General features: G+C 35.0%; 1 protein-coding gene and 1 long non-coding RNA gene across 6 annotated transcripts in view; one reads left to right on the top strand and one right to left on the bottom strand.

The window, feature by feature from the left end:
- Positions 1-24,000, bottom strand: part of LOC116423344 — a 71,479-nt gene that overhangs the window by 11,822 nt on the left and 35,657 nt on the right. The window lies entirely within an intron of this gene.
- ASH1L (ASH1 like histone lysine methyltransferase) overlaps positions 1-24,000 on the top strand; it is a 217,593-nt gene that overhangs the window by 158,058 nt on the left and 35,535 nt on the right. For all 5 annotated transcript variants that reach the window (XM_031966722.1, XM_031966720.1, XM_031966721.1 and 2 more), the window contains 5 exons: positions 2,662-2,735; positions 4,604-4,649; positions 4,833-4,941; positions 8,098-8,304; positions 8,458-8,604. In XM_031966722.1, the coding sequence (XP_031822582.1) occupies positions 2,662-2,735; positions 4,604-4,649; positions 4,833-4,941; positions 8,098-8,304; positions 8,458-8,604 (583 nt within the window). The remainder of the gene's footprint in view (positions 1-2,661; positions 2,736-4,603; positions 4,650-4,832; positions 4,942-8,097; positions 8,305-8,457; positions 8,605-24,000) is intronic.

Raw genomic sequence — 24,000 nt, 5'->3', positions numbered from 1 at the left:
TTGGAGAGAGGATGTCACAAAAATCTACAAAGGAAAATTGGGAAAAGATTGATTGCTGTAGAAAATCAAGAAGCCTAAGGATTGAGAAAAGGTCACTAGATTTGGCAATTAGGAGATCATTGATAACCACAGAAAGGGGAGATTCAGTTAATGATGAGATCAGAAGCTAGATTGTAGTGGATGTGGAAGGAAATGAGAGAAATAGAGCCACTATTGAGTGTAGATGGTTTTCTCAAGGATTTAAGCCATGAAGAGGAGGACAATGTGAAGATTGTTTAAGAATGGAGGAGAGTAAGAAATAGCTAGAGAATAGGCCAAACAAATATAAGTTTTATCTCACTTTATGCTTCTCTCTGAGCTCTCTATTTCCATTCTTCATTTCCTTTTTTTTTTCTTTAGTACCTGATTAACAGCAAATGTCTTTTGTAGAGATTTATTTTCTCTGCCTAGATGGTCATTTTGTTTTCCTTCAGAGTTGTAAAAAGTAATAGAATTTCCCCGTACTTTTTATTTTCTTTTTTAAGTATTAACTTTAAAAACACATTTTCTTAAACAAAGATGTGAAAAAGAATTGTATGCAAAGTTTTGAGTCTCTAATTACAGCTAAGTGGGTTTTTTTAAACATACATTAAATTTAGCATGATAATACCAATACTGCACATTTTGTCACTGTACCCTTCTGAATTTCCTTCTGTTCTGTCCTTTTTATTTTTAAAAAATAATTTTTCAATGGTGCTCTTTTCTTTTTGGCAACACCATCACTACCCTTTTTTCCTTACAACTGTCCTCTTTTCTTTCCCCCCAAAATAAAAGTTCTCTCAGAAGAGACTCCCTGCACTTCTGCAGAGGAAAGAAAATTAGTTCCAGCTTAAAATGTCACCAACAAATTGTGTGTTCAGAATTCAAACCTGCACACAGGCTAAGATTACCTACATTCCTTTTGTTAAGTAGTTTATTTTAATGCTTTCAGTTGGGGTTGGGGATAGGATGAGAGAGAAAATGAAGACATTCTCTCCTACTGGCTAAGTAACCACTTTAGTACATTATGTGTATCTCAAAACATATTCCTAATTTCTCTGAAAAATATCAAGACAAGTCATGTGATTTTTTCATTTCATCTAGTTCTGGGACTGAAAATAAACTTTTATCCCTTTAGACAAGAGCTGTATAAATAAGAGTAATTTTCCTGGACTATCCTAGAATCTTAAAATAAGACCTGAATGGGACTGTAGAAGCTGTTTTTTTTTTTTTTCAACCCTCTCATTTTACAGATGAAGAACTAAGGCCCAGATATATGTAGTAAATTTGCTTAAGGGTACAAAAATAGTGAGTAGAAGACATGAAATTCGAAAGCCATCTTTCTACTGTTGGAGGAAGGCAGATGGAAAAATATTTATTATGTAGTGTCTCCTGTGTGCTAAGTACTTTACAAAGATAATCTTAATTAATCCTCATAACAATCCTGGGAGGTAGGTGCTGTTATATCATGATTGAAGAAACTGAAGTGGACAGAGGTTAAGTGATTTGCCCAAAGTTACACAGCTAGTTTGTGTGTGAGGCCAGATTAGAACTCGGTCTTTCTGGCTCCAGGTCCTGCACTCTATTCATTGCATCACTGAACCAGGAGAACTCTCCAACTATGATCAAGTAGTACACTCCAAATGCTTCTAACCTTTTGTAAACAAATCAGTTAACTTCATTTTCACAAACTAAGAGAAGAAAGTAAAGATGAACCCATCATCATCCCTTCCGTGCTCCACCCTCAAACATATAGAAGAGGAATACAAAAAACTATAGCAAATTTATTAACCTGCAGATACAACTATGGCAGCCTGTTACACTTTCCCTCTAATTAAAATTCAGAATGTCAGACTGAGAACTCAGAATAATGGGCTAGTGCAGAACTGGGCATGGATGTTTTCCCCAGAAAAATAGTATTATTTTAGAATATCCAAAGGCTTATCTCTTGTGTCTCTTGAGGAAAATAACTCTGGAATCTCAACTGAAATGGTCAGAATCTTATATGTTAATTTAAGATTTAGTTTTAAAATGGTTAAGTTCAATGTTCTGGAAGAGTGAATTCTATTCCTCTGCCAGGTATAGCCAGCCGTCCTTTTACTGTTTTTCTCTTGGCTGCTTGTGCTGTTGAAATATCACCCTTAGACAGTTGTGATTCTTTTGGGAGAATCTAACCTGAATCTTGGAGTTTCAAATGTAGAAAGTTTTTCAGAATCCTTCTTATAGAGTCACTTGCCAGTTATACAGAGTAATTAAGGGAAGTAATTGACGTAATTCAAAAAGGTTGATAATACAAAAATTCTTTTTATTTGACTTAGAATACATTAGAGAAGTAGTGGGATATAATAAAGAGCTGACTTTAAAGCTAGAAGGACATGTAATGTTTTATCAGCAGTGCCCCAGACAATGCAGAAAAGATGCCAGTCCTTTAACCTGAGAATTCCCTCTAAAATTAATTTATCATACCTCATTTGCTTAAGAGTAAAGTATTTTTTTTATTACAAATGGGTTATGCACTGGTAATATATGTATATGTATGTATAATTAAAAAGCTTTCTCCTTTTCCATCCATTCTAGATTGAACTTTATGATTATTGTATGACTGTTACCTAAATGTTAAACTTCATGATGCTTATATTTCAGGAAAGTATTTGAGACAAAAGAGAATTGACTTTCAGCTTCCTTATGACATCCTCTGGCAATGGAAACACAATCAGGTACAAAGAACATGATTCTTTGGATTTTATTCTCATGTAGAAAGAGAAAAATTAAAACCTTTGTCCCTTATCTATTTGTTATGTTGGTATTTTAGCAAGTATTGAGAACAGTCTCTGTGAAGGTTAGAGACTGAAGGAAATTTCACTTAATTTTTGATTTGGCCTACTTGCCTTTGACCTGTACTCAGAAATGATAGTAGGCCCTAGATTCCCAAATTGACCCTTGTACAACTTATAGACTTTTATTTTGGTAGCAAAATGTTCTGTAAAGATCCTCTGTGAGGCAAGTCTCTGGAGAATTCAGATGTACTGCCAACAGGATGAAGAAATTTTAGGTCTTATTTTTGTTGGCTTTCTACCAGTAGTGTGGAATTTATTATTCACTTGTAAATTAAGATTATTCTACTAAGGAAAGCAAAGAAATTATTTAACACTTAAATTGGGGGAGAAAGGGCTTTAAATGCATGAGAAACTAAAAATAAGAAGATCTTTTTTCTTTTCTTCCTTCTCTAATTGGAAAGTTTTCACCACTGATTTTGCATTAGGCTTCAGCCCTGGACCCTGGGCCTCACAATGAGAAATAACTATGAGGTAACAGGACTAACCATGCAAATAAACCGGATATATCCCCAGCCTTTACCAAAATGCCATCAAAGTTTAATCTTAAAAGGGCAAAAGCTGTTGACTTTTCTCTCTGTGTTATTTAGCAACTTTTTTTTGATTCTGGGAAAATAATTATGTTAGATTATAATCAACTGAAAGGCCATTTAATACTGAAGGAAAATCAGTATTTTAACATATCCACAGAGAAATGATATTGGCTTATTCTCAGCAAATTAATAAATATTCATTTCTAACTTGAGATTTGTTACAGTGGATAGAGAGCTAGTCTCAAAGTCAGGAAGATCAGGATTCAAATTCTGCCTCTGGCACACACTAGCTATGATGCTGAACAAATCATTTAACCTCTCAGTGTTCTAGACAGCTCTCTTAAGACTTACTTTCAGGAAGTTCCCCATGCAATTGAAATGACAGTTCTAAAGGATGATCCTACCAACTTGGGCTAAGAAGCTGTTTTATATATATTATCCTCTACAGCAGAGTTATTGGTAGCAAAACTCCTGAGTGTGTTTGAACCAGACTAAGATATAATTGGAAAATGTTTAACAAAATAAATAAAAAATACCCACATAGGTAATATTCATTTGTGGCTTTCTAAGTCAATGAGATGCCCACAGGGATCTGTTTCTATTTGAGTTTGACACCAACTGTTCTTAATGTTACCAGACAGCCTCACTTCTAGTACAGTCTTGTTTGCACTGATAAATATTTAAATGTGGGAGCTCCCTTTTCAGGCCTTTCATTCACTAATTCATTGATTTAATTGCCTTATTTAGAAAAGGAAAATTACCTTTCTCCCAATTCTGAGCCTGAATACCTATAGTCATCTACTACAATCCTATGCACCCAGACCACCCAACTAATCCAGTAGAAGTCTTCTGCATGCCTCTTTCCTCACCCCACCCCCACTTCACACCCTGATGGCAAAGAGAATATTAATATCTCTTTATTCTTGAGGTTCTGGTTAAGGCTATCAGACAAAATGCCACTCAGTTCTTTATATAATTCTGGCTTCTCCTAGTAATTCCAATTCTTTTTCCCCCTCTTCTAGTGAAGGTTCCCTCTATCCAAAGTTAAAACTTCAGCAAGAGTTGTCTTCAAGCATATTCTATACAGAAATTCTTTTAAAATATTTTTGTATGAGCAGAGTTTACTGATAATTTCCTGTCTTTGTAGTGATTGTTGCTACTGACTGACATTTGAAGTTAAATGCTGTATCAAGACATTTTTTTTTCTTCTTCTTCTAGCTATATAAAAAGCCAGATGTCCCACTATACAAAAAAATCCGTTCAAGTGAGTAACTTGTAACTATCAAAGGACTCTGATGACTTTTGTCTGCATTTGTTCTTAACCTACTTCTGTCCCCTTTTATTTTCTGCTTCCATCTCATCCCACCCTCCTAATTTTACATAGCTTTACTGTTGAAAAATTATATTTTATCCTGACTCATAGACTTTTCTTTCCTCCTTCCTCAAGATGTCTACGTTGATGTCAAACCTCTTTCTGGCTATGAGGCTACCACCTGCAACTGTAAAAAACCAGATGATGGTGATAGGAAGGGTTGTATGGATGACTGCCTCAACAGGTAATATTCATCTCATTTTTTAAATTTCATTTTAACTAGTATCTGTATAGTACACAAACCTTTGAAAAGTACTTTATTACATCATCATCTCATTTGAGCCTTATATCTACCCTAAAGGTAATTGCTATCATTATCCCCCAAAACAGGGTTACCAAAGTAAATTACTTGCCGCAAGTCTTCCTCACCCTGAAAATCTTCATCTATCATTAGCCATATTGCTACAACTAAATGAGATGCATAATATCTTATACCATTAGATAAATGAAATAAGTTAAATTGGCTTACAAACTTAGCTAGAATAACAAGTAGTAAATATACATGACATGTTGAATACAAAATCTTATCAACATGAATACTTTAGGGGGAAAAAAGATTTTGGAATTCCTATTGTCCACAATCTTTAAAAATTATATTAATTATTGACTGTCTGAAATGGTTTAGTCCTGCTTGGAAGCAGTAGTCTTGATAAGTTAATCTTAAATTCTTAATAAGAAACATCTCATTATGCTCTGTGAGGAACTCTTTCACTAGCCTAGTTAATATGGTCTTTAGTAACAGTATTTGGTTAATCAGCAAGCTATTAGGACACTTTATTCTCAGTCTTCTGACTCTGAATTCTCTTCTGATCCTATAATAATGAGAACAGCATAAGTCATAACTAAGTGGTATGGTTCAGAATGAGTTCTATGGAAATAAAGTAATCACATTTCTCAAATATATAAGTAACTGAGCCTAATTTATAAAATAAGAACTATTCCCCATTTGGTAAATAGTCAAAGATATGAATAGGCAGTTTTTAGAAGAAGAAATCAAAATTATCAATATTCATGAAAAAATTACTCCAAATCACTGTTGATTAGAGAAATGCAAATTAAAACAACTCTTGAGGTATCACTTCATGCTTATCATAAATGACAAATTCTAAAGAGAGTATCTGAAAATTGATAAAACTAATATACCTTTGATAGATTTGTGTACTAGTCCATCCATTTCAGAGAAAAATTTGGAATTATGTCAAAAGGGCCATAAAACTGAATATCCTTTGTCTTAACAATGCCACTACTAGGCATTTGGGATACTTGGGCATGTATCCCAAAAAGATCAAAGAAAAGGAGCTAGGATCTTTATGTACAAAAATAATTTTGGCAGCAATTTTTTGTGGTAGCAAAGAATTGGAAATTGAGGAATGACTGAAGAAGTTGTTGTATATGGTTAAGATGGAATACTATTGTACTATAAGAAATGATGAAGGGGATGATTCCAGAAGAATACTTATACAATACTTATATGAACTACTGTCAAGTGAGTGGAACCAGGAAAACATTGTAATAGCAATGTTGTAATGATAATCTGCTCTGAAAGACTTGACTGCTTTGATCTCTTGATCCTGATGAAAAATGCTTTCCACCTTCAGAGAGAAATGATGAACTCTGAATGTGGACTGAAGCATACTTTTTTCACTTTCTTTAATAAATATTTGTTAAATGGATTTAAAAAAAATGGAGTAATCAAAGGTTGCTTTATGAAATAGGTTGACCTTAAAGAAATAATTTTAGTAGGATTTGAATGAGAACACTTCAAGCAAGGAGAATAAAATGAGGGAAGACGTGATGTCTATGCAAGACTGTGGGCCATACCTAACTAATAGACCAACCTAACTAGAACAGTAAAGAAGATGTTAAAGAATATTGTACTCTGACCTCTAGTACCTTCCTGCCTGTCCATTCCCAAGTCTGTTCTCTTTGTTCTGGTTTCATTTTCTTACTGTCATAGGAACTCAAAGACCACTATAATAGCCTATATTTAAACAAGAATCCCCTTTTCAATATACTTGAAAAATAGTCATCCAGACAAATTTTCAGTCATGGGGATACCTAACATCTCCTAAGTGGCCTATTCGATTTTAAGGTATCCCTATTTATTAGAAAGTTTTTTCTTTCTGTTGAGCCTAAATTTACTTAGTTCTTTTCAACTTCCCTAGTTCTGTCTTCTGTGACCAAAAAGAAATTAATTTTTCAAAATGACAACTCTTCAAATATTTGACGTTAGTTGTCAAGTCTTCCCCAAGTTTTCTCCATGAGAAATCTGCCTGTTCTTTCAACAGTTTTTATGGAGCTTGATCTTTTTCTTTTCTTTTCTTTTTTCCTTTTAAAGCTTTTTATTTACAAAACATATGCATGGGTAATTTTTCCAACATTGACTCTTGATGTAGCTTGATCTTAAAGTCCAACCCTTTTGGCCATCCTAGCCACCTTCTCTGAGGGTCAGCATATGTTCTCTGAAGAAGTTAGTCCTCCCCAGACTTTAAGGTTCCAAGCTCTAGATTTTCAGAGCCTTCAGTGACATCTCACAACTGAGAGCTGGGAACCTTCAGAGACTATAGGTCTGGGGTTTCCCTTATCTGAATGCTTCCTTGACTACAGCCACAACACACTGGTTGTTAAAACTCAGTCTTTCCAGCTTTTTTGGGACATCCTGAGGATGTCCCACTGAGGAATATAGAATCTTACAAATTACATGTTGTTGATGTTTTTGTTTCAAGTTGAGTTGACACTAGGATTCCAACAACATGTGTCTTTAGTCAGTCTCTGGTACCAGTACTGGGAAGTTACTAACTAGTTTCTCTAAGCCCTAATATAGGCAAAAGGCAAAACTTGTAAGCTTCTGACTAATTTTTCTTTCTTTCTTTTTGTACAGTTCTGGGGTGGAAAAAGTCACTAAAGTTGCTCATGGTATTTCTTGATTATTTTTGACATGGTACCATTTTTAGATTTTTGCTGGATTTAGATGTATGCCTCCGGGCCTCTGTCCAGATAGTCATCTTGGCTAAGAGCCTTATAACAGAATTTCCATACCTCAACAGATCTGGAATCTCATCACTGTTGGAATTCTTCCCAAAATATACAACCTGGCTGTACTTCACCCTCTGCGATTTTGGTTATTGCCTTACCATAAATCCTTAATAGAACAGAATCCATTGAACGAGAGACCTTCCAGCAGTTCACAGATACTGGTTACTTTTCAGATTTTCTGTGTGTTAAAATTAATTCTCACTGAATGAGCAATTTATCTCATTTTCTAATCATTTATCCTTGTTGGATACCCAGTAGATCTTGTGAAAGTTGTGATTTGACCTCTAATTCTTTTTCTCCTTAGAATGATCTTTGCTGAGTGTTCCCCCAATACCTGCCCCTGTGGAGAGCAGTGCTGCAATCAGAGGATACAAAGGCATGAGTGGGTACAGTGTCTTGAGCGGTTCCGAGCTGAGGAGAAGGGATGGGGGATCCGGACCAAAGAACCTTTGAAAGCTGGCCAGTTCATTATTGAATACTTGGGAGAAGTTGTCAGTGAGCAGGAGTTCAGGTACAGTAAATCCAATCAGAAAAATGTTATATATTGAGACAAAACACTTTTTGCTACACATTGTTACAAATGTTACATATAAAGACAAAACAAAACACTTTTATTTTAAACTCTTAGCTAACTTAGTCTTCACGCATTCCTCCTCCTCTGCAGAAACCGAATGATTGAACAGTACCATAATCACAGTGACCATTACTGCCTAAATCTGGACAGTGGAATGGTGATTGACAGCTACCGAATGGGCAATGAGGCCCGGTTCATCAACCACAGCTGTAACCCAAATTGTGAAATGCAGAAATGGTAAGAGAGGGAAGGTGGAGCCAGAAGTACAGGGAATCAAATGGTACCTTGTATGGCCAGGAAACTATCTGCATATCATTAATACTTTAGGGACTCTTGATTTTCCTAGTGTGGAAACTCCATCCACCAATGCAAACTGCAAACTGGCAGTAATTATATTCTTCTAGATTTAGAAATTAAGGATGGACAACTCTACACAAAGCAAATTAGGTAGGTTCCCTTGATCTCACTAGTTAAGTAGTCATTTTCCATAGCCTATTCTAAAAAAAAAGCATTTTAAATTGATGATTAATTTCAGGGTCTTTGGGGTAAAGAATCTGTTTAGCATTTAATAATTTCATATGTCAAGTATTTATTAATAAACACATATTACTTGCCTAGTTCTGCATTTGGCACTAAAAAAGATTCAAGAAAAGCATGGAACTCATTCCTTGCAGTCCCAAAATTTTTAACCATAGGAATTCAGAGTTATAAGTGGTATTCTTGCTACATTATACCTGACGTGGTCATCCAGCCTTTCTTTGAATACCTCTAGTGAGAGAGGAGGGGCAACTGAGTGGCACAGTGGATGTGTTGGGCTTGGAGTCAAAAAGATGTGAGTTCAAATTTGACTTCAGACAAACACTTACTATGTGACCCTGAACTCAGTTTCCTCATCCGTAAAATGAGCTGGAGAAGGAAATGACAAACCACTCCAGTATATTTACCAAGAAGTCCTGTAATGAGTCACAAAGAATTGAACATGACTATAAAATGACTAAACCAAGTGAGGAAGGAAGGACTTAATTACCTTTCAGAGTAACACATAATGCTTCGAGTAGCTCGAATTGTTATGAAATTTCTCCTTATATAAAGCCTAAATTTGAGTCGTAAAGTATTTGGGAGGTTTTCTTGTTGTTTGAGGCAATTGGGATTAAGTGACTTGCCCAGGGTCACATAGCTAGTAAGGGTTAAGTGTCTGAGACCAGGGCCTCCTGACTTTGAGGCCAGTAATCTAACCACTATGCCATCTAGCTGCCCCCTAAATTTGATTCTTGACATCTTTCCTACATGCCTACTAGTTCCATCCTCTGGTCCTAAACAGAATAAGTTTTACCTCTGTCCCACCTCTCCCACATGACTACTTTTTAAATACTTAGACACTTCTGCCATGCTAAGGTACTTACCTATCGTGTTAATTACTCCTGTGGATGCTTTGCAGCTTATAAATATATTTACTAAAATTTGGTTCCAGAAACTGAACAAAATATTCCAGAAGTGACTAGAGCAAATGCAACTAAAACTATTATCTGCCTATACCTGATCACTTTGCTTGTTGATAATATATTTTTTTTTAATAATAGCTTTTTATTTGCAAAACATAAACATGGGTGATTTTTCAGCACTGACCTTGGCAAAACCTTTTGGTCCAAATTTTCCCCTCCTTCCCCCCACCCCTTTCCCTAGATGGCAGGTATTCTAATAATACATGTTAAAATATATATTAAATCCAATATATGTGTGTATATATATCCATACAGTTATCTTGCTGCACAAGAAAAATCTGATCTAGAAAAAAAATAAATGAGAAGGAAAACAAAAATGCAAGCAAGCAACAACAGAATAGTGAAAATGCTTTTGTTGTCCACACTCAGTTCATTGTTGAAGAGAGTCATGTCCATCAGAATTGCTGATCACATTTTTGACACAAGGAATTGTCAGGACACTAAAATCTTCAAATCTTTTTCATGGTCCTACTTCCCCTATATTGTCCTTTTGATCTTGAATTGCTTTTAGCTAAAATATGATTTTTGCTATAAAAATGTCCTGTTACTGATTTTGGCCAATAATCTAGCCTGTTTATATCTTTTCCAATCCTAAATTTCATCTCATGTAATGATTATTCTTTCTAGTTTTATATAATTTACAAATTCATCAAGCATTCCCTCTACTCCTTTAAGTTATTAATTAAATTGTTAAACAATACCAATCCAAACACACATTCCTGGAGGATTTCCCCAGAGACCTCAAGTGTTGACATTAATCCATCAATAGCTACTAGTTAGGTCCCCTCCCATTCAATTAGTTCTAAATCCATTTTTTCCTCTACTGTATATCTATCTCTTCATCCTTTTCTACAAAATTAGTATAGAAGAAAGGATTTTGGGAAGATGGCAGAGAAGGTCAGAAAATCTCAAGCTTTTCAGATTTCCCCCTACAAATAAGTCAAAACTATAGAGCAAGTTAAAAAAAATAGGAGTTGGGGCAAAGCAGTGGTGGTCCTGGAACTATCAGAAAAAATCTGAATGGAGGTTTGGCCCCTGTGAAGGGTAAAATACCTCCAGGCTATTTCCTCTGAAACAACAAGTGATGAGTCCTGATGTTATTAGCCCCGTTGAAGTAGCCTCAGCCCCAAGCTACTTTACTTCCCAGATAGTATGGGGAGTTGGGTGTCTGAGTCTGGAAACTTTGATGGAACTTCTTTTGGTAAGGAGTGCCAGGCCCAGCTATGTGGCTGAGATGTAGCCTTAGGCTACAAGGAAACCAGCACACATCCTGTGAGTATAGAAGCAGTGGAGCAGAAATGCTGCCTGCTGGAGGCACTTATAAAAGGGTGGAGTTCTTGGTTTTCCAGTTGGTTCGGAATTGAAGGAGAACCTGAGACCAAAGACACCATCCATTGTACCCCAGACTAGAGGTTATTACCCTAACAAGGGTTATTAGCCCTTATGAGAGACAGACAGACAGAGAGAAGATTATGAAAGGAATTTCAACCAGCTAGAAAAGGAGAACTGGAATCTTAAGGAAGAAAATGACTCTTTGAAAATTAGCATTGGGCATGGGGAAGCCACTGAAGAGTCCAAGAAATGAGAAAAGAAAAAATAGAAGAGAATAGGAAACATCTCATAAGAAAAACAGCAAATTTGGAGAACAAATCAAAAAGAGAAAACAAGAATAATTGGACTATTTGAAAGCTATAACTGAAAAAAGAATCTTGATATAATAATACAAGAAATAATTAAAGAAAATTATCCCAAAGTTTACCAATCTCTCCCTGAAGGAGATGCTATGAGGAAAACCTATAGGGACATCATTGCTAAATTTCAAAACTTCCAGATCAAAGAAAAAATTTACAAGCAACAACAATAAAAAAAAAAACAACTCAAGTATGCTGAAGTCATAATTAGAATTACACAAAACCTCTTAGCAAGTTCACTAAAAGACCACAGGTCTTAGAATAATCTACATTGAAGATCAAAAGAATTTTAAAAAGTCAAAAATACAGTATCCAACAAAATTAAGCTTCACTCTGAATGGGGGGAAAATGGACATTCAATAAATTTCCACATTTTCAGGATTTTGTTGCCCAAAAAACCTGAACTTAATACAAAATTTTACATCTAAGAGCCAAGAATAATACAGGTAAACATCAAAAACTAATTTCAAGGGACTCAATAAAGGCAAACTATTTGTTTTATATATATATATGTTTATATGTTTTTACATTTAAAGTGTATGTCTGAGATTGTCATAAATAGGTAGTTCAAATTGGGGTACAGTTAGTATGATACAATTCTACAAAGCAAAACTGTATATACAGAAGAAATTAGATGGGGAAGAGGATGGGTAGTTCTGAAATCCTACCCTGATACCAGGAATGGATTAAAAAGGGAGCTACACACACATACACATACACACACACCTCTAGAAGGATATAAAACTAAATTTATAAAGAAATAAGGGGAGGAAATAGGATAAATTGGGGTATAGAAAAATGTGTAAATTAATGGAAATAGGATAAAGAATAGAGGGAGAGGATAAGTAAGAGATCCTTGTTGGGGGATGGAGATTAAGTACTAGGAAGGCAAATTATCTAAGATGCATCATGTTATCTATCTTCAGAGAAAGAGGACAAATAAGCATAATACAACCTCACATAAATGTATGTGGGTATATACATATATGATTATGGATGTGTGTGTGTGTGTGTGTGTGTATATATATATATATATATATATATATATATACACACATAAATATGTCTGTGTTAACTGTAACCTGTTAGGGAGAAGGGGAAGAGAGAAAATTGAAGAGAGGAGGGGAGTAAAACATGCACAGCAGAAAACAAAAGAACCTACAAGGAGACAAAGAAAGAGGACAATTCTAACTATATTGTATTCTATTATATATGTTATTTTAAATGAAAAAATATAACATTTTTAATCCTTTCGTGTTCTGCTGTGCACATGATGATTTTTTCTTTTTCTATTTTGTATTTTAAATACATTTTTAAAAATAAAATAAAACAGAATTAAAAGGAAAATGCAAAATAAGCAACAAAAAAGAATAGTATGAGATACTTTTCAACTACTTTACTTAAAACATATATAAATTATATGCAATGTTTCTTTGATATAAATTGTCTAATAACTCTGTCCAAAGGAGAAAGAAATGAGGCTATGGTTTCCTGATCTGTTCTTGATGAAGTCATATCATATTTGGTATCACCATTTGCTTTTTCTAAATATTTCCAAATGATGCTTTCATTTTTTAAAATTAGTATAAATTTGCCTTTTTCCTCATGCTCACTTGGTTCCTTCTTGAAAACTAAAGAAAAGGGGCAGCTAATTATTGCAGTGGATAGAGCACCAACCCTGAAATTAGAAGGATCTGAGTTCAAATCTCATTTCAGACACTTAACGCTTTCTAACTGTGTGACCCTGGACAAATCACTTAACCCCAATTGCCTCAGCGAAAAAAAAAGAAAAAGAAATCTGATTTCAAATTTTTAAGGTCAATCAAAACTTCCCACATTGTTCATGTCTAAAAAAATTTTTGTTTTATTCTGCACTTTTACATTCTTCACAGGTCTATGAGTAGATGGGGTAGTATGTTTCATTATTAGATCTCTGCAATTCTGGTTGTTTATTGTACTGATTAAAGAGTTCTTAATTATTTCACAGTTGTTTAGCATTATAAATTTGCTGTTATTAAATAATTTGTTCTCATTGTATTCAGTTTCCCCATGTTTCTCACATTTATATACCACAAGTTCTTTCATTCCTCAATTGATGACATTGTCACTTCAAAAGTACTATTAATATTTTTGTACATCCTCAGTTTGTTTTGCTTATCACCTTCCCTATAATTCCATTTTCCTCCTTCTGTTTCCCTACTGTTTTCCTAATGAATGAAATATATTTCTGTACCTAAATGTGTGTTTAAGTATTCTTTAATCAGTTCATCTGAGAGTTAGTGTGAAACTGTTTCCATATCTCCTCCTTGTTTATATAGAAAACTACTTGTATGCCCTTGCATAAATTGATTTTCCCTAACTTCACCCCCTTTCCCCACCTTTCTGTGCTTTTCTCAAGGTCATTAAGATAAAACAATCATTCTCAACTCTTGTCTGAATAGACTCCCTCTATGACCCCTGAAGATAATTGAGCTAGTGATTTATCTTTGTCTAATCCATTATTCTTGTTCATATGTTTAGCTTTGTTTTCTTTAAACTCCTGAGTTTGAACTTCAACTCTGATCTTTGCATCTGTACATTTTACTCATTTTTGTGAGTAAATTATTTTTGTCTGTACGCCCATATGCTTTGTCCTCTGAAATATATTCCAAACACTCTACTCATTTATAGTGTTGGTTGCTAAATCATGTATGATCCTGTCTGTGGCTGCTTGGTATATGAATTCTCTCTTTCTGACAGCTTGCATCATTTTTTCTTTGACCTGGTAGCTTTGGATTCTTTCTGGTGCTCTCAGTAGTTTTCATTTTGGACTCTCAAAAAGTTACCAGTGGATTATTTATTATTTATATTTTTGCTTTGCCTTCTGGCTCTAAAGAGATCTCTTTTATGATTTCTTGAATTATGATATCTAGTTCTTGGGCTCCCCCCCCCCACCTTTTTTTTTTTTTTAAAGTCGTATTTAGGGGCAGCTAGATGGCACAGTGGATAGAGCATCAGTCTTGAAATCAAGAGAACCTGAGTTCAAATGTGACCTCAGACACTTAACACTTCCTAACTGTGTGACCCTGGGCAAGTCACTTAACACCAATTGCCTCAATAACAACAACAACAAAAAAACCATGTAAAGTCATGGTATTTAGATAATTCATTGATTCTTAAACTTTTTCCCCTTTATTTTCCAAATCATTTGGTTTTGTTATGAGATAAGATTTTCTCATTTTTTCAGTGTTCTGATTTTGTTATAATTTTTCTTGTTATTTCATGCAAGTCATTGATTTTTATTTGATCCATTCAAATTTTGAAGTTTGTTGCTTGGGCAATATTATGTCTATTATCTTTCCAATTCTTTCTTTTATAACTCCTTTCTTTTCCATTTTTTCTTCAAATGTTCTCATTTCATTTATAAAAAACATTTTTTAAACTTTTACTTCAGGCCTTCCTGAAATTCTAGCAGAGTTTGTTGAGCCCAAGCTATATTTGTCTCTGATTCATTGCTTGAAGATACTTTGGAATCATTTTCTTCTTTGTGTCTTGACAGAATCTACCATTATAATAGTTTGTTATAGTAGGATTCTTTGTTTGCCCATTCTTTCACCCTATCTCTTGACCCAAGATTTGATCTTAGCCTGTGCTCTTTTGGAAGGAAGATCTAGGTTTGTCTTATTTTTTTCTTGGGTTTGTGAGTAGTTTTATTCTAGTATCTCATCAATAGACTGGGCACCTGCAAATTTTCAGTGATCCCAGAGTAATCTAATCCAGAATAAAATTCGATTTCTACCTCCTGGTCTGAGCTCTACAAGTTCCTGACCTGGATTTCAAGTCAGAACAAGTCATTCCTTTGCAGGTTAGGCTAGATGCTAGAACAGAAATCCTCTTTTGCTCCTGCAGTCTTGAGCCAAATTGCTGGTTCTGAACACCCCCCACCCCCTTTTGTAACAACATAGCCTAGGGCCTCCTTACTCAGAATGCCAGCTTTATGCAAGGATTTCCCCCCTCAGTTCCCTCTGGAGCTGTGACTCCAGAATTGGCTTGTGGTTTAATTCTTTTCTGTTATATTCAAACCTTCATTACCTCTTTTGGGATTTTCTTGACAAAGATACTAGACTAGTTTGCCATTTCCTTCTCCAGTTCATTTCACAGATGAGGAAGCTAAGGCAAACAAGGTTAAATGCTTCACCTAGGGTCACACAATTAGTGTTTAAGACCAGATTTAAACTCGGGTCTTCCTGACTCCAGGCCTGGCACTCTATCCACTGTGCCACCTAACTGCCCCCTGGATTGCATAGTGGGCAACAAAGTTGTCTCTTTGCAGTGACTCTGATAGAGGGCTGGGGATGCTCTGGTATGGGTCTAAGGTCTCATCTTGCCTTGTTGCACAAGTTTCTTTTGGGTGCTCCTTAGTCAGCATGCTTCTAATTCCATTCTCAGTGTCTACAGACTTCTTTGTTCTCCCTGTGTTAACTGGATCAGACAAAAGAATTGTGATTTTTTTTTTTTCTGGATTTCTGTCAGATTTCAATTTGGTAAATTTTCTAGATCTGTTTGGAGGAGTTTGGGGTTAGTCATTCAGATATATTGCTTCCTGCTATTCCTCCATCTTGGCTGTGCCTAACTATGCCTCAGTCTAAAATATGACCCTGAATTGAAGTCAAGATTCTTGACCTATATAGTTTGCAGACTCTACTTTCTTGGAAATTGGGACAGAATTACCTTTTCTAACCCCACAGTACCATTCCTATTTCAGATGTCACTGGCCATGGCTCAGCAGTCAAATGTGCCAGTTTTTCAATACCCACAGATATAGTTCATGTGGCCCAGCTGTCTTGGATTTGTCAAGAGTGATCAGGTAACTCTTCTTTTAACACTTCCTTACTTGTCTCCAATGTCAGATATTCTTTTTTTGTTTTGTTTTGTTTTGCTGAGGCAGTCGGGGGTAAGTGACTTGCTCAGGGTCCCACAGCCAGGAAGTGTGAAGTGTTAAGTGTCTGAGATCAGATTTGAACTCGGGTCCTCCTGACTAAAGGACCAGCACTCTATCTGTTGCACCACCTCACTATAACTATCCTAATTTGTAACAGGAATAATAGCTTCTGTGATCTTAGAATCACAGAAGGGATCTGAAGAGTCATTTCATTTAACCTTCTCATTTATAGATGAATAGCTAGACCCAAGGTTCCTGAGGTGACAGAGGTGAGATTGTTCTTTTTTGATATCAAGAAAGCCATAAAAATAATAGTTGAGCTCCTCTTTCAAGTGCTTAAAACCCAGAGTTGTCACTTTCTTCATTAATACCTTGAATGGTCTCTTTAGCACTATTTTTAACACCTTGACTTCTAAGTGCAGTGGATAGAATGTCTTAGAATCAGGAAGATTCATTTTCCTGAGTTCAGATCCAGCCTCAGTGTGACCCTAGGCAAGTCATTTAATTGTTTGCCTCATTTCCTCATCTGTAAAATGAGATGGAGAAGGATTTGGCAAACTACCCCGGTATCTTTGCCAAGAAACCCAAATAGAGTTATGAAGAGTTAATATAACTAAATAAGAACACCTTGACAAGAACATTCCACTTCCTTTTTCTTCTCTCATTAAATCCTTTCCTTGTCTTACCAACTTTTCTCATTGGATCCTTTTTCTCTTTTTTTTCCCCAGCACTTTCAACATAAGTCCTCCTTCTCAAGTCTTACACCTTCATTTCCTTTATATCCTCCCCTGATTTCACCTTGATTCCTTCTCCTTCAGTTTTTCTTTCAGTTCTCTCAAATTTCTCCTCTCCAAACATGATGATTCCTCCATAGCCCACCAAATCATCATCATCAATTTTTCTTCTTCCTTCTGTTGTCTTCCATTTTCCTGGTTATTTTTCCCACATTAATTTTTCTTTCTCCATATCACAAAAGTACAGAATTTCCATTTAAAAATTATCTCAGTGATCAAACCATGCCTGAATAAGAATCTTCAGTCTAAATGGCTAGTAACTCTCCTGCATTGGCTTGAAGTTTCTGATGAGGGAACATCTGCTACCTCCTAAAGTTATTTGGCTAGCCTTTGTTTTTAGGAAGTCTTAACCTCACATTAAGCTTAAATTTGCCTCTTTTCAGCTCCCATCCATTGATTCTAATCTACTCAGGGCCAATTTTAATCCTTGTTTCATGTTTGACATTGTGTTAATAACTCTACTTTTAGTCTTACCATTCATTTAGTTCCAAATACATCTAATTGTACTGTAATATGTCCAGATTTCTGTTTTTACCATGAGAATATACAAAATATTTAATTAGTTTTGCTAAAATATAGGTAAATTTAACATGCAGCATTTTCCTGATGTACAGGTTTAATAATAATATCAAAATAGTAAATGAGTTTAACTTGGCATGCCTGGTTCTTGATGATTATATCCTTTTCTCTGTTAATAAACTTACAGATAATCTTTTTAATAGTTCATTCTAGAATTTTGTCAGAAATCAGAATCAGTACTTTGTATACATTAGTGTCTTTCCCTTTTTGTAAATCAGAACAGTATTAGCTATTTTTCAACTCTGGTAATATTCCTATTTTTTACAGTCATTGATATATCACTTTCTATAGCTCAGTGGTCACATATGCCATTTCTTTCATTGCCTGTGGATGTAATTCATCTAGGCCAACAATGGAATTTATCAGAGATGGCTATCTTCATAATTATTTTGGGGGTTGACTAAAAGAGTTTAGCCATTTATGTTCTGTTGTTTCTAGTCCAAGGGTTATTTATTCCCCTTTGCCTTGGAAAACAAAGTTAAGATGGAAACTGAGTCACTCTGCTCTTTTATCTGTTTCATTTGTCATCATCCCTTCTACCCTGAGCTTTGGTTTTAACTTTTCTTTGACACTTCTTTTTAAAAAAACAACAAAAATCTACTTTTTCTCCTCCCCAATCTACAACCTCTTCTTCACCCATTGAGAAAGAAAGAAAGGAAACAAAATCCATTATGATTATATTCCCCATCAACCATGTCCAAAAACATTTCATTCTGAACTCTTGAGTTCATTACCTCTGTGTTAGGAGGTTTGGCTAGCTTGTTTCTTTATGCAGCCTGTACAGTTGTGACTTGTCACTGCATTGATCAATTTCTAAGGCTATCCATATATTTGACTTTAAGATGATATCACTGCTTACCTCACATTGTGTTAGTTCATTACCAGTTTTCTTTTATAAACTTGTTTTTCTGAACCATCCCCTTCATTTCTTGTAGCACAGTAGTATTCCAGCACATTTATATACCACACCTTATGCAGCCATTCCCAAATGATGGACATCTTCTCCATTTCCAGTTCTTCTCCACCACAAAAAGAGCTGCTATAATATTTTTGTATATACTTTTGTTTATGACCAATCCCTCCCTTAATCTATAATCCTTCTTATTCCCTACCTCCTGCCTTCTTTTTCTCTCTGGTTGTCTCTGTATTGAGTAAAATGTATTTCGGTACTCACCTCTGTGCATTAGTTATATATTTTCCCCTCCTTTGACCAGTTCACATGAGGGTGATTTTAGATGTCACCCACTGTCCTTACACTCTTTCCTATTTGCATAGATTTCTACCTTGATTATATGAAATAATTTTTCCAGTTCTTCCTTTCTCATTATTCCTTTAACTGTCTTACCATTCCTTTCCATTCTTCTTTTCAAGATACAAAGCTACTTCTAGGTCTCATGTCTAAACTCTCTCTGTTTAGACTCTATGATGATGATAATGTTCAGTGTGAACACCCCCCTCTATGAGAATAAACAGTTTTTATCATATTTTAGCCCATTATGATTTTTCATATTTGTTGTTGTTTTTCATTTTTTCATTTTCTTTGTGATCCTATTTTTGGGTTTTTGGCGTTTTTTTGGCAAAGATTCTGGAATGGTTTGCCATTTTCCTTCTCCAGCTCATTTTACAAATGAAGAACCTGAGGCAAAGAGAATGAAGTGACTTGCCCAGCATCACAAAGATAGTGACAGAAGACCAGATTTGAATTCAGATAGATATAGGGGAGGGGCAGATGGAGGTGATGGAAGAAGTACAAAAGCTTTGTAGCTGGTGGGAAGTAAAGAAAAATTGTACTGAGCTCCATTTTAAGTAAAAGTTCTAGAGTCCTTGGCCCTGGCCTCTGCCCCAAAGCTTTATTCAAAATGCTAGAAGGTACTAATGAGCTGTGAGTATCAGGCAGATTTAGTCTTGCAACATAATTGGCTTTCCCATTGCTTATTTTCCTAGGGAAGGAAAACATGATGGAGAATTCCAAAGAAGATAAAAGGCAGTGCAACTGCTGGGTAATAGGAGAAAAACTGAACTAAGCAGCCACCTCTTTTAAAAGTGACCGTGGCATCTGTGACCCAGACTGCAGTCAAAAAATTCAATCAGAGTTACAGAGCACATTGATATGAGGAAGATATGAATTTAAATCCTGTCTTAAACACTTGCTAGCTTTGTGAACCCTGGGCAAAATACTTAACTGCTTCCTACCACATGTTTCTTCATATATAAGAATAGCATCTTTCTCCCAGGGTTGTTTTAAGCATAAAATAATATTTTAAAGCACTTCACAAATATTAAAACACTATGTAAATGTTAGATATTATTATTGTTCTCTGGAATCCTTAAAGATACTAGGGTTCTGAGAAGATACTTGTTACTTCTACTCTTAAATCATGTAAACACTTTAACTTTACATAGTCCTTTTATTATGAACTTTTATTTTTTGTCTTTTACAATATTCCTATTCCAAGCTCTTCTCTCTGTATTGACAGATGCCAGATCTTATGTTTTCTTATTGTGAATTTATGGTACTTGAAAACTTTCTTTTTAGCTATTAGCAATATTTTTTTCACCTAGGAGGTTATGACATTTTTGGAGACATTTTGTGACTATTAGATTCTTCCTATTTTTCATTTAGTTCTCCAGTTCTAAGAAATCTTTTCATTCATGATTTCTTGATATTTGTCATATCTGTAGAATTTAGTCCACTTGATTTTTAGCTAATACAGTTATGCTTATGTTATCTCTTCTTCTCTTATCTTAATCTCTTTTTTGGAGAGGTCAATTCCTGAGTTAATTTTACCACTCTTTAAGACGCTTCATTCTCTTTGCGATGTTCTTCTTCCTAGTTATTGTATTTTATATCTTGTTTGCTTTCTTCTAGTAGTCTTCCAGTCCTTGCCTTTTCTCTGAAATTCTGCTTAGATTTGTTGTTGATTTATACTTTTTCTGAGTTTATCCCTTGGGCTTCTCTTGGTCCAATATATTTATTCCTTGTGTTAACCGTTTTGTTTCTATTTACTCATATGTTCTGCCTCAGTTTCAGTATTGAGAGTTGGTGTTTGCATTAAACTCCACTATTGATTTACTGGACTGTCCTCTTGATCCTGAATTCTGTAGCTAAAACTTCTTCAGGAATTGTCTAACCTTGCTGTGGCTCAGATCTATGTACCTGAGTGTGTTAGGTTGTACATTGAATTGTTGCATAGATAAAATACAGACAACTTGGAAGCTAATCTGACCCCACCTCTTGACCCAGATGTTGATGAGACCTTGAGAGACCAAGGTCATTCCTTACCTTGGTGGAAACTGGTCCAGCCCCATCTCTTTCTCTTAATATGGGTGAAACTATCAGTTTGCTCCTATTCCTCTTCTGTGTTATCAGGTTGCTTTATAGTATACCTCTCAACTACCCTATCTTGTCCCTACTGTGATTCTAAATGGTCCTTTTGTGCAGTCTTAGACTGTGTTCCTTTATCTTTGTTGATTCTGATTCATTTTTAAAGCATTATTCAGATATTTACGAGTAAACTGGACTTCTCTAGGGTCTCACAATGTCTTCACAATCACTCCAAGTTGCTTTACATTCTAATATAAGAATGTAAGATTTAAAATGGAGGCTGAGGAGGTGGTATGAGATTTCCAAATGCCTGAGAATTGGTATGGTAGCTTGGTTTCTGACAAAATATTAAACTCATCTGTTAAAGAATCCAGGGACCTAGGGGTCCTGGGGGCAGGAAGAGGCGGGCCAGAATGTAGGTTTCATGGTCTGGAGATGAATAGAAATTAGTATAATACTATCATTCTGGACAATATCAAATAAAGAGATAATATGAAAGATATAATGGAGATAGAAACAAGATTTGGCAATTAGATCTATGAAGTGAGGGAAGTTAAGATCTGAGAATGAAACTAAGTTTATAAGCATTAGTGACTAGAAAGATTTTAGTACCATCGAAAAAGGCACTCAGGAGAGGAGGGTATTTCAGGAGAGAAAAATAGTGTAATGAGATCTGATATATAGTTTACAACTCATCTGTTCTTGAAAATCCTTTTTAACTTATTTTTTCCCCACTGAAAATAAAAGGAAGGAAAGGAAGGAGATTGTCAAAGATTTGTAGAGTACAGGTAAGCAATACAGCCAGCTTTCTCTCACGGTTATTCCAGCAGAAATGTAGTGAGAATTTTTTCCCATAATGGAATATTTTTCCTAAGTCAGTATAAGCCATAGCCTTTCTGTGGGTACTGAAAAAATAATCCAGCCATGTAAATCTACACAGACTAACTGAAAGACCATGACCAAAAGGAGTCTGAATATCATATTTCAAGAAATCACACATTGAGACTGCTTAGACCTATCAGGACTAAAGTATAAAGTGAAATTATAAAGAATTCACCCGTCACCTCTGAAAAGGAATGCTAAATTGAAAATTACAGAAACATCAGAGCAAAAATTCAGAAGTTCTAGGTCAAAGAAAAATGATACAGCAGCCGGCTTGGAAGCGGGGGTGGGGTGGGGTGGGGGGGTGAGTTCAAGAATCACATAAGATTTGAAATTATCATATCAAAGAAACAGAGCTTGAAAGAAGATATTCAAAAGACAGAAGATATAAGCTTACAACCAGTAGCAACTTTTAAAAATTGGGTGTAATCCTACAGCTGGAGAATGAACCTTCAATGAAGCACAAGACTTCTAAGTATTACTGATTAAAAGACAGAAGTAGAAATCTTGAAATAAAAATACAAGAGCCAAAAAAAAAAAAAAAAACATAGAAATCAAATACATTTGAGCATTTGGAAGGAGTTATGCAAGAATAATGTATTTACGTTCTAAAAGGCAGAAGAGAAATGTGTCAGAATCCTAATGTCATCGGGGATCACAGGAAATTAAATAAGAGTCCCTATAAGTAGTTTTGTTTTATTTGAATCATTTTAAAAGAAAAAAAGAAAGGGAAGGGATAAAGAATAAAAAAAAATTACTGTATTAAATGATAGTGAATAATCAATAAGCATTTTTAACCACCATTTTTAACCATAAAATGTATGCTAGACATTGTGGTAAGTTTTAGGAATATAAAAAGAACAGCTAAAGCAAATTGCATTAAGTATAGAGATTTGGTTGTTGCTAAGCACATTCTCACTAAGGATTTGAAAAGCAAAGAGAGAAGAGAGTACAAGAAATAAGTTGGAACACTGATAGGCATCCCCTGAATTTCCATTTTTTTTTTTGCCACCACTAAAAGAACTGCTATAAAAAGTTTTGGAAGGTCCTTTTCTTTTTTGTTGTTTATATCTTTGATATATATATATATTTTAATATATATATATATATATCCCTTTGGACATAATTCCAAATTGCTCTGAAAAATGGTTGGATCAGTTCTCAATTCCACCAAATATTCATTGGTGTCTCAATGTTCTCCACATCTCCTCTAACATTTTTCGTTTTCTTCTGTCATGTTCACCAAAATAATAGGTGTGGGGTGGTATCATAGAGCAGAGGTTATCAAAGTGTGATTCAGAGAATCCTGGGAGTCTCTGAAACCCTTTCAGGGGGTTTACAAATTCAAAATTAGTTTCTGTTTCTAATATAATCAATATCTATAAATAAAATGAACAGAAACTCTTTGGATAGATCCTCAAAAACTTTTAATTGTGTAAAGATATAAAGAACAAAAGTTAGAAAACCACTTAGAGGTATTTTGAAATGCATTTCTTTAATCAATAGTGATTTAGATAATTTCCTCCCATATGACTATAGATAACTTTTATCTGACAACTGCTTAGTCATATCCTTTGACCATTTATCAATTGGGGAATGGCTCTTATTCTCATAAATTTGACTCAGCTCACTATATCCTTGAGAAATGAGGCCTTAAATTATCAGAGAATGATTCCTAATTGTATTTTACTCCATCCTATTTCCCCCATTTATCCTATTCCTCTTTCCTCCTTTTACCTTGTCCATCATACGTATTTTGCTTCTGACTCCCACCTCCCATAGACTACCTGCCTTTCTTAAAAAAATTTTTTTCTATTTTTAAAGTTTTATATTTTCAAAAATATGCATGGATAATTTTTCAACATTGATCCTTGCAAAACCTGGTGTTCCAAATTTTCCCCTCCTTTCCCCCACCCCATCCCCTAGATGGCAAGTGATC

This window comes from Sarcophilus harrisii, chromosome 4, assembly GCF_902635505.1.
Source record: "Sarcophilus harrisii chromosome 4, mSarHar1.11, whole genome shotgun sequence".
Lineage (NCBI taxonomy): Eukaryota > Metazoa > Chordata > Mammalia > Dasyuromorphia > Dasyuridae > Sarcophilus > Sarcophilus harrisii.
The sequence above is the reverse complement of the archived record's forward strand: the minus strand, read 5'-3'. Positions and strand labels throughout refer to the sequence as shown.